We start from the raw sequence: 11,775 nt of genomic DNA on the forward strand, positions 1-11,775 counted from the left end.
GGGTGAGTAAAAGATGGCTTTATTTTCATTCCAGGGTGAACTATCCCTTTAAAGCTGCAGTCCATAACTTTTTGTGCTCTAGCGGTCAATAAACAGAACTGCAGCCGGAGCTACTTCTCTCTGTTTATGTCTATGGCGAGTCACGCAGGGACTGTGCTCCTCCGCAGCAGTTCCTACCAGACCGGCCTGAAATAGTCCCAATATAAACACTTATTATAAGTGTACCATAATGATTCAGGGTAAGACAAAAACGCGGTTTGGAAAATGGATTCATGTTGTACATTCTCATTATATAATATTTGTAAATCTTGAACACAAAAAAAGTTACGGACAGCAGCTTTAAAGTCCATAATAATAACAACGTAATGGGGTATTTTCAGAAACAGTACAACAAAAATATTTTAAATGCCACCTATCAATTTATAATAATAAGTGTAGCCTACATAAATTGAAATGGCTTTAAAGCTTTTATTTGAACTGGATGTCACATTGTCAATGCTCAAAAGCCTGCGGTCCCCTCCATGATAAACGGCATAATAAAAGCACACACCTGCTCTTCGGGTGATAACATGCAAAATTTAAAAGGCAGAAATGCCACATGCTCAGATAATGTTTTATGATGTTCTTTTATCAGTGTTTGGTACCACAGTTATTGAAATTAAATTTGAACTGTCACTCGCCACCATAATATCAATGGGGGAAAAATGGAAACCAGTGAATTATAGAAACCAGAGCAAAATATTAAGGTGAAATATTGTTCTTGAAGCTGTTTTTCCTTTAATAAAAGACTGATCCTTGTGTACAACTACATTTTTATGCAGAAGCTATAACACACATTACGGTTAAAAATTGTATATGGTTACTGAATACGTTTTCTGCTACTGGATTGCAATTAGTTGTATTATTATTATTATTTAAATGTTTTAACCTCTTAAACTCTGCGGACCCTGTACAGAATGACATCATCATTTACGCAGAGTCTCTATACTTTCTGGAGACATGCATCACTTTGACATTTGTTTTACACAAAGTAACTTATTTACAGTAAATTACTCTGGGACCATTTCCACCTGGATTTGGCCTACCCAAATTGAAAAGCTTCCTATACTCACAGAGGCGCTTTTTGATTTTTTTTTGGTTATAAATTCAGTTTTGAAAGTGTGTAACTCAGGCCCTGGGGGGGGGGGGGGGGGGTCTGCAGGGTGCTAGAGCACACAGGGCCTTAGTTACACACTTTCAAAAATGGATTTATGACCAAAAAATCAAAAACGGCTATTTTGTTCGGGGGCTTGGGATATTAAAGCTCAGACAACATATTTATCACGTTTATCACTTTTATCAGTGGTTTATGTAACTTCAAAGGGTTTCCTGTAAAATTACATTTGATAAACCACTGATAAAAGTAATAAACGTGATCAATATGTTGTCTGAGCTTTAATATTATTTAAATTATAAATTTAATTAAATTATAAATATATATTAAATAATAAATGTATATATATATATATATATATATATATATATATATATATATATATATATATATATATATATATATATGTATGTATATAACAGGAAACCCGAGAAGTCTACTAACCTTTGGGTAGTCTCGGGTATAATAAGGAAATAACTGTACAAATAATTATTTTATTTATTTATTTATTGCTTTTCTATGTATATTTGTGTATATCTTTTTTTTATTAGTGCTTTTTTACATTTCTTTGTATATGTATATATTTATTTTTAATATTGGCAGCTTTGGAATTCCATACTCTATGCCCATGTATAATGTTTTCAATTATGAAAAAAAAGTTTTAAATATGATTAAAATATGGTTAAAATCGCACACACAAAAAAATGTATATATATATATATATATTTTTTTTTTTTTTTGCTAAAGTGCAGAAAGGGACGTCGATGACACGCCACACCACCAGAGGGCGCTGTGGAACAGGCGGCGTTTGCAGCACTTTTCCCCGCTGCTTGTTGGTGCGATGATGTAATGAAGTAAAAGAAGAGTAAAGATGGCGGAGAATAGCGGCACGGATCCGGCCGTGGAGACGAACACTGAAGAAAATGCCGCTGCTAGCGCGACTATCATTAAGGTTACCGTAAAAACACCGAAGGATAAAGAAGAAATAGCCATCGCCGAGGATTCATCTGTCGCACAGGTGATTTTTTTCGCGATTTCGTGTTGTTTGTGTCACCCGGGCGTTCGTTACAACAGCGGCTAGCAGCTTTAGCCGGCGAGCTAACGATTGACGACGAACACCCAGAGCCGAAAATCTTCGCAGTGGATATTTAGAATGACTTTCGCTTTTGTTATTACTTAAATAGGGTTATTCTGAGCATCTCATTCATTGTATTTTGTTTTTTATAACGTATGTAAAGTGTGAGTTTCTAACTCGCGGTTGTCGTTAAAGAAACGGCCTGCTCATGTAGAAGGTTCTAGTCTGTCATCTTTGGTCGCGCTCTTTCTGTTTTGCTTTGTATTTTTGACTTTAAAATGTTGTGGATAAACTAAATAGCATGTTAAATGACTTTTCCTTTAGATGTGGTGCTATGCTGCAATGTTTGTGCCAGTTTATTTGACGAATTGCTGTTTTATGCTGCTGTTTACGAGCTCAGGCTTGATAAAAGGGACTGTTAATGTTATCCAGAAGTGAGATTGTATTGATTTGATCTAATGTATAGCATCATAACCCGCATGTTTTGACCTCTTAACAGTTTAAAGAAGAAATCTCCAAAAGATTCAAGGCGAAGCAAGACCAGTTGGTTTTGATTTTTGCCGGGAAGATCCTGAAGGATGGAGACACGCTCGGTCAGCATGGCATTAAAGACGGACTCACGGTTCACCTGGTCATTAAAACCGCACAAAAGTAAGACGACCTGCTTTTAGGTTCACAACAGAACCGGTATTTTCATATGCAAAGCCATATTGTGTGGTTAGATAAGGCCTATGCAGTTTGAACGGCTCACTTTTAAGAGTGTTTTGTGTTTGTAGGACTTCAGGTGGTGGTAGTTCGCAGACCTCTGCTTCTTCTGGCCCTGGACCATCAGAGGGCAACAATGGCGGAACTGCTAACCCAAGCCCGGCCGGCAACCTGGGCACACCCCAGGGCATTGGGACGGCCACGACCCCTTCACAGCCAGCCAATATTCTAGGTGAATTATACTTTTAAATTTGTGTTCATTGGCGGTTTTTAATGTAATTCCACAGTAATGTTGTGGTGTTGTGACTATTGATGTTAACTAAACTGTTAAAAATGTGTTAATTCAAATATAAATGTGTAAAACTTGAACTTAAATGAAAATTAGAAATCTTTCATTGGCAGCTGATTGAAAAATTGGAAAAAGTTCAGGTACTAAAATCACTAAAACTGAGATATAAATTGAAGCTTTTTAAAAAATATATTTAAAAAACAAAAATGTAATAGTACATAAATAATACAAAGTACCACTTTTTGCAACATACAAGAGAGAGTATTTGTTCAGTATGCACCACCCCTCCCTAATTTTGTTAATTTCATACAAATAATAGTGTGAACACTGTGACTTGTAAGATAATTCTGCATTTTCTTATTGCTTTTGTTATACTCTGGCTCTCCTTGTGTGTTTTCAGCTGGTTTTGGTGACCTGTCGGGCCTGTCTAATCTCGGTATGGGATCTGCCAACTTCATGGAGCTTCAGCAACAGATGCAGCGGCAGCTCATGTCCAACCCCGAGATGCTGTCTCAGATCATGGAGAACCCCCTTGTGCAGAGCATGATGTCCAACCCTGACCTGATGAGGCAGATGATAGTGGCCAATCCACAGATGCAGCAACTAATGGAGCGCAACCCAGAGATTTCACACATGCTTAACAACCCAGAGCTCATGAGACAGGCACGTTATTGGTCATGTACTACAGCGTGAAAATGGACGTGTTGATTTTGCTTGATATTGATTTTTAACCACACTCTTTTTTGATCTTTAAGACAATGGAGTTGGCAAGGAACCCAGCTATGATGCAAGAGATGATGCGTAACCAGGACCGGGCGCTTAGCAACCTAGAGAGTATTCCCGGGGGTTACAATGCTCTTCGGAGGATGTACACAGACATTCAAGAGCCCATGTTTAGCGCTGCACGTGAACAGGTCAGATTTATGTAATCTAAAATATTGTTGAATAGCAATACTGAATTGAACTGTCTTAACTCTAATTTGATATGACAACAGTAAATGTTGAATTGCATTATCTTCTTTTGAATAGTTTGGAAATAACCCCTTCTCGGCATTGGGTGGAAATGGTGAGAACTCCGGAACACAGCCCTCCAGGACAGAAAACCGAGAGCCCCTACCAAATCCCTGGGGCCCTCCAGACACCACCGGCGCCGCCACCACCACCACCTCTGGGACGGCTACCACGACCAGCTCCACCACAAGCTCAACCACACCCAGTGTGTCCAACCCCCTGGGCATTGGCTCCTCTAGCCTAGGAAACGGTAATAGTATTTTATGTAAACATTTGCCTTTTAACTGTAAAGCAAGCTGCATGAATTGGTTTGAGGATATGTTGCGGAGAATTTGCAAGCAGATAATTTAAGTGCACATATTATTATTTTCAATAACTGGCTACTGGAGTGGGATGAGTGTTTAAACAACAAACTACATGAAATAAATCTTGGTGTAGGAAAAAAAAAAAAAAAATGTTACATTTTGGGATCAAGTCTTTTACACAAGATGCAAGATTACACTTTTACAGTGTTCATCTTGTCTGAATCCACTGTCCATTAAACATATGTTGCTGGGCTGTAATACTTCTACCCCTTTGAGAAACTTGTTTTATTGTATTGATCGGTGTGAAAATGTTTTTAAGTAAATCCAAATTTGGTTTTTAGAAGGGAAATTAATCTTAAACTTCTTTTGTTTTATTTTTGAATAACTAAACCTGGCTCTTGCCATGAACATAGCCATAGAAGCTGGAATGATGTTCAAGGAAAGAAAGAAGAAAAATATTTTTGCAATAATAAATCAAATTTATTCTAGTCAAATACTGCATAAAAGGGTGAAATTTACATTGCCGTGTAGAATTACAAAGGATCTCAAATGAATTGATTTCATGTTAAACTTTTTGTGTGTGTGTGTGTGTGGTTCACTGTTAGGCATGTTCAACAGTCCTGGCATGCAAAGCCTAATGCAACAGATCTCTGAGAACCCTCAGCTTATGCAGAACATGCTTTCTGCTCCTTATATGCGCACTATGATGCAGTCCCTGGCCCAGAATCCTGATGTCGCCTCACAGGTAGCAAGACCATAAATTGCTAGTTCTCCAAAAGTTTTGATTTGCTATGGTTGTTCTCGTTCTAATAAAAAACCTTCTTTTTTTTCAGGTATTGATGAACAACCCTCTCTTTGCGGGAAATCCACAGCTGCAGGATCAAATGAGACAGCAGCTTCCTGTATTTCTACAGCAGGTGTGTCCAGTTTGTGTCTTTGGGATATGTGACTGGATTTGGGTTTCATGTGCTAACTGACTTGATTTCTGGCTCGCTTGCAGATGCAGAACCCAGAAGCCCTTTCTGTAATGACAAATCCTCGAGCCATGCGAGCCCTAATGCAGATCCAGGAAGGACTGCAAACCCTTCAAACCGAAGCCCCTGGTCTCATGCCCAGGTGCAGTTCCATTTGTCAACCACCATAAAAAAACATGCTCTTTTGAAACTATTTTTGAATGATAATCCAAATTAAACCCTGAATTGGATTTTTAAATTGATATATTTAATAGGATAGTTTGAAGTATACTTTTTTGATTGCCCACTAGTACTTCATTCTCTACAGCGTGAGAAACCTAGGAGAACACATCCTCTTTTTACAAGTAATTTCCCTCTTGGCTTTGTCGCCAAGTAAATGCAGCTTCCTCCAGATTACAGCACGCATGTTTGCCTATTAAACAAGTTTATGTAAACAATTAGTTGTCGGATCCAACAATTATACAAGCACCATGTCAATATCTGCTCTTTCCCTATTAAATGTCTTGTCTCTTTGTAGTCTGGTCCCTGGTGGGATGCCTGCGGGGTTGCCTACTGGGTTGCCTACTGGGTTGCCTACTGGGTTGCCTACTGGGTTGCCTACTGGGTTGCCTACTGGGTTGCCTACTGGGATTCCTGCTGCCCCACTGCCCACAGGTGTGAATGTGACTCCTGAGAATCCTCCGCCCTCAGGCCAGGGCCCCGCTCCCACCCCCGCTGCCGGAGCTAGTCCCGCCCAGCAGCAGCTCATGCAACAGATGTTACAGATGTTTGCTGGAGGGAGTGGATCGGTACTCTTGTTTCTTTGTTGTTGCTGTTAATTACACATCTTAAAGTTAGTGTGGTTGATTGTACTCACTTTCTTTTGCTTCGCAGACTCAGACTCCAGAAGTGCGTTTCCAGCAACAGCTGGAGCAGCTGAGTGCCATGGGCTTCATCAACAGGGAAGCTAACCTGCAGGCCCTCATCGCCACCGGGGGCGACATCAATGCCGCCATCGAAAGACTGCTCGGCTCCCAGCCTTCTTAATTCCATCAGCTGAGAGCGTGCGAAGGGAGACAAGAAGCAACCATAGTCCTTCATCACATAAAATCTGACAAGCCCTACATAGACAGAATTCCAATTACTCCAATCTTGTTTTTTTTTTCTTGTTTTTTTTTTGTTGCTTCGATCAGTTGATCTCTGAATCAAAAGCAAAGAGGTTTCAAATTTGTTTCCTTGAACAAAAAACCAAACCAGAATCGCTGTGGAATGACGTCACACTAACCCCTCATCACTAGTAAGATGGGACAAAGCTTACATTTGCTGAACCAAGTTTAAGTTACCATTCCTTACATTTAGATCATGCTCACCTGAGGCACTACTCGGTGGTTAGGGGAATAAAATCCATCCGCTTGAATTCCGAGGCCAGAGAGATTCTTGTCTTCTGTGAGAATGCTTGGTTTCCTTAATTTCTCTATTTCTCCTAATTCATGCCTGATCAAACCAGTATTTATTGCAGAAATGTAGAGCTTACCCTTTACTCCCTTTCCACCTTCCTCAGTTGACGTTGATTTGAGCGTTCCTTGACATTTGATGTGTTAATCGAAATCTAATAGACATGAAAATGTTGGAGCACTATAACACCTTGACTCTGATTGCTTACACTTCAGCTATTTTAGAAAAAAAGGAATGAGTTTTGGAGGGGAGATTTGGAAAAGATGTTCAGTCATCTCTTTAGTCGTTTGCCTTTTGTGAGGAGTGTACCTCAATTGACCGTAAAGGCTTGTCTTGGGTAAGGCTGTAACAAAGCATCAATAAAATATTTCTCAGCTTAACAAGCCGTGGAGAACGCAAAAGCCATTTGTTTTGATCATATCTTTATGCTTTGACATAGGAGTATTCTAGTGCCTGGAACACACTTGTATTGTATACTGGATCCATCATCCTCAAGTTTCTCTGGCAAAAGAAAAACTGGTTACAGCATGATAGTGATGCTAGCTTCTCTCAGTGCTAACCAACGGCTATCTACTAACAGTTTTGATGTGAATTAAAATGTTCGACTCTTTTTGCTGCACATCCATAATCCACTCTTTATTCTACTTGAATTACAATGCGGAAACCAACATTAATTGGGCTTTGTTGTTCCTTTAAGCCGACATCTGATTTTTGTCTTCAATTCAATGTGAATCACTCTCTGCAATGCTTTTATAATGATTTTAGAAGTATTGCGTGATCATATTCTCTAATAACCACCTGAGGGTTACAGGAATTGTCAAATTAGCGGAGGTCACACAAAAGTCATTTGTCCGTCTTGATACATTGTACATGCATTTATTTCTGCTATCACAAAGCTTTAAGCATTAAGATTGCTTTGGCGGGATACCTTAAATAACACATCTTGGTAATGTACTTTGGCACACAATATGATGAGAAGTTGGCCTTTTGAAAACCTGGAATTTTCAAATTGTGATTTCCGGGATTGGAAACGTTATGGTGAATTCAGATTCTGTTATGCTAAGCTGTAAAAATTGTTCTTTGTGGGTGCAGTTACTATAAAAATTATTTTTAAAAGATTATTTAAAAATTATGGAAATTCATTGGTCCGAGTCTCGAAACCAGGCACTCTTGAAAATAAAGGTTCAAAAGGGTAATGACATTGAAGAACTATTTTGGGTTCCACAAAGAACATTTCATTAAACATTTCTTTTTTTTTTTTGGTGTGAAGAATATTTTAATTATCTAACATACAGTTCCCCAACACAATAAATAACCTTTAGTGCATTGGAAATGTTCTGTGGATGTTAAAGGTTCTCCATAGATGGCAATAAATAACCTTTATGTTTAAGAATGTACAGGTTATGAATTGGGGCGAGATTTTGCAACAAACCTCTGAAGCTAAATCCGTTTTTGATATATTACCCATACAGTTTTAACTAAAGGCTGTACTTGAAGCTCTACCCTAAAGCCCTCACCCCCCAAAGGAACTCCAGACCAAAGGTTGGGAGGTCTTAAAAGTATATAATGTGTTTACACGCAAGTAAAACAGCGTTAGAAACTAGACTTTTAAAGCACAAAGCAACACGGTATAATCCTTATCAGACCGACAAAAGAACTGACATTATTTGTGATTTTATAACACTATATATATATATATATATTTATTTATTTATTAAAGGGTAACTAAACCCCTGCTCAGAGCTTAACTCCACCCACTGGCAATTTTCAAAAAATGCTGGAAAAGTGGGCAGAGCCCGGCGGACACAGAGGGGATGAACCGAGGGCGGGGCTGAGCGGAGGGTGTGCACCTGAGACCCGCAGTGACGGATTGACTGACAGCTGTCAGACTCGCGAGTTGCAAAGATGGAGAATGACTGGAGTGACGCCAGCTTTGCAACAGAGCGGTCATTTCTCCTACCTTCACCTGAAGTGGAGGAGGGTGGATTGTCTGTAACAGACACAAACCCGGAGCCTTATCAATGCGAGCCGCTGCTCAAACTGCGTTAACTCCCGATGCCGACGATGCTAGTGAAGCAGCCGCGCAAGAGAACTGACCTAATCTATCTGCGTCCGCGGCAAACACTTGCGTGTCAGGGTTTGAAAGCGCGTCTCATGTATGAAAATTATCTGTACACATGACGGGCGGCAATAATATCGCAAGAAAAGCCTGACGTGTACTGACAACTGCATTATTTAACCGTATTTTCTTCAATACAATGTTAAAGCAAGTGTCAAGTGAGTTTCATTCATAATGTTTACTTCATGTAATATGACAGTTCATACTGGAGTGAAGCCGTTCTCATCGTGTGATTGGGGGAAACATTTCTGAGGGCGTGGTGAGCTCATGCTAGGGGCGCGGATAGAGAGCCGTTGGAGGTACCATCCTACGTCACGATGTACCACAACGTCCAATAGGAAAATTCAACTGCAGTAGCCACCGTTCAACCTTAAGAGGGCAGCACTTTGGCGGTTTTACACCATATTTTATAGAATTAAAACACTTTATACTCAAATGTCAAAACATTTACTCGAATCAATGAACAGCATTAATAAAGCCCCATTATTACAGATCATTAACTAAAAAAAGTTGGTTTAGGGTTTAGTTACCCTTTAAGCGCCAATATATAAGAAAAGTTGTATAATTTGCCAAAACATGACTAGAAATTCCCTTAAAATAACCATTTCATTGTTTCCTTTATTTTAATAATGCCCCGAAAACAAGTAAATAAATCATTATTGTTTCATTTTTTTAAACAAGCGATCTCTAGGCCACCGTTTTGCAGTTTGTATGCATTACCATGACACTACATTTCCCATGAACCATCAGCACGGAAGTAAGAAGTCAGCTGATGTTCTTGTTGTGCTGCTGGAAGTTGTTGCTATAATCTCGCGTACATTTTAATCGTTTATTGGTATTTTTGGCTCTTTTCATTTAAATTATGTTGCGTCCTAAAGCATTAACACAAGTACTTAGTCAAGCAAACACCAGTGGAGTACAAAGCACACTGTAAGTATATGAATTTCAATCTTTGTTTGTACATATTACTAGCTTTAGCTGGCAGATACACTGATATGAAACAATAATGTTGTATATTTATGTTATTCCCTTGAGGTATCTTGTATTTTGTTGCCTTGGGTATTGTTGGATAGTGTTGTCTTGCATGTTAAATCATTAACAAATGTCATATTCGCATTAGCAATTCGTGCATTAGCTCTAAATACTTAATACGTACAAATATCGGAAACATGTATTTGCATTAGATTAAATATCAAATTAAATACCATTTATTTAAAACCTATATATACTTTTCAAGCAAACCATGTTAAAAAATGAAGTTTTATGTTTATCTGTGTGAACTCAAAGAGAACTAAGTGACATACATCCATTAAAAACCACCTAAACAACAGCTACAAAAAAAAGTCACTGAGAAAAAATTTAGTTCGGAGAAATGTTGGTTCCTGATGTCATTTGGTGTTCATGTAATTTTTAGCCACTTTACAAGTCAAAGTCATATAACAAAGTGTTTTTGTGGTGTGTTTTGTTTTATTTTAGGTTATTGAACAACGAAGGCTCCCTCTTGGCGTATTCTGGATACGGAGACACCGATGCAAGAGTCACTGCGGCTATTGCCAGCAACATCTGGGCGGCTTACGACAAAAACGGACACCAGGCCTTTAATGAGGACAAACTGAAATTCATTCTGATGGATTGTATGGTAGGAATGAAATTGCACAGTTGGGTTATAGCAAATGATTGTGAATGCTGATCTCTGAGAGATGCAAAAATGTGCACACCTTTAGCACAGCAGCTGCTATAGGTTATAATCTGTTTTTAGAAATTAAACCATGCCAGAAATAATACTAACATGATGAGCTACTGCAAGTGTTGGCGTTTATTGTTGTACGATAGTTTTTCTTTATTATGTGGCGCATTTTCTCTGTCATTACAGGAGGGAAGGGTGGCCATTACACGTGTTGCAAACTTGTTGCTTTGCATGTATGCCAAGGAGACAGTCGGCTTTGGGATGCTTAAAGCCAAGGTGAGAGATGTGGTGTATATAAACCCTCAAAGGCACACGTTTACGTCTCATGTTTTTTCTTGAACAATCATAAATAACTGTTTTTCCTGTTCACAGGCTGAGGCTTTAGTGCAGTACCTTGAGGAACCACTAACACAAGTGGCAGCGTCGTAGGATGTACTTTTAGGTGGATTTGTTCAAGCTCTTGGCCTTCACACAACATATCTATGGCTTTATTTATTTGCATACTCAAGTTGATTGCTGTATCAAATTGTGTGGTTATTAAACCCAAAATAAGTATTTGCATAAACATGAATAACAATTAATACAGTTGAATTGCATTTTCCTTTTTTTTTTTTGTTTATGTCTCAGGACTTTTTTACAGTCAGTGCTCAAGCTGTCTAATGGAAACGTGCTTCTGCCAAATCTCACAATTCGGACTTATTTTCATGCAATTGTGAGTTTATATCTCACAATTCTAACTTTATAACTTGCAATTGCGAGTTAATAACTCAAAATACTAAGAAGAAAGTGAGAATTGTGAAAGATAAATTCACAATAGTGAGGAAAAAAGTCGGAACTCAGGGTTTATATCTTGCATTTCTAACGTTTTTTTCCCCCCTCTCATATAAACTTGCAATTGCAAGGGGAAAAAATCAGAATTGTGAAATAAAAAGTCGCAATTACCTCTTTTATTCCGTGGCTAAAACAAGCTTCCATAGAGTTGAGTGTCAACAATATGAAATAAATCAGTTTTTGGTTATATTT

The 11,775-nt window shown here is 38.6% G+C and overlaps 2 protein-coding genes across 2 annotated transcripts; both read left to right on the top strand.

The window, feature by feature from the left end:
• Positions 1 to 1,988: 1,988 nt before the first annotated feature.
• On the top strand, positions 1,989 to 8,334 carry ubqln4 (ubiquilin 4). Its single transcript, XM_079836539.1, has 11 exons — positions 1,989 to 2,171; positions 2,728 to 2,879; positions 3,005 to 3,165; positions 3,623 to 3,885; positions 3,978 to 4,136; positions 4,252 to 4,483; positions 5,144 to 5,283; positions 5,372 to 5,455; positions 5,539 to 5,654; positions 6,030 to 6,300; positions 6,386 to 8,334. The coding sequence occupies exons 1-11, from the start codon at positions 2,025 to 2,027 to the stop codon at positions 6,536 to 6,538; spliced, it is 1,878 nt and encodes a 625-aa protein (XP_079692665.1). The 5' UTR covers positions 1,989 to 2,024; the 3' UTR covers positions 6,539 to 8,334.
• A 1,454-nt stretch (positions 8,335 to 9,788) lies between these two features.
• Positions 9,789 to 11,772, top strand: lamtor2 (late endosomal/lysosomal adaptor, MAPK and MTOR activator 2). Its single transcript, XM_079837262.1, has 4 exons — positions 9,789 to 9,995; positions 10,542 to 10,704; positions 10,939 to 11,028; positions 11,125 to 11,772. Exons 1-4 carry the CDS (start codon positions 9,928 to 9,930, stop codon positions 11,179 to 11,181), a joined length of 378 nt encoding a protein of 125 aa, XP_079693388.1. The 5' UTR covers positions 9,789 to 9,927; the 3' UTR covers positions 11,182 to 11,772.
• Positions 11,773 to 11,775: the final 3 nt, after the last annotated feature.

The sequence above is a fragment of the Gobio gobio genome, assembly GCF_949357685.1.
Source record: "Gobio gobio genome assembly, chromosome: 15".
NCBI classification, from domain to species: Eukaryota; Metazoa; Chordata; class Actinopteri; order Cypriniformes; family Gobionidae; genus Gobio; species Gobio gobio.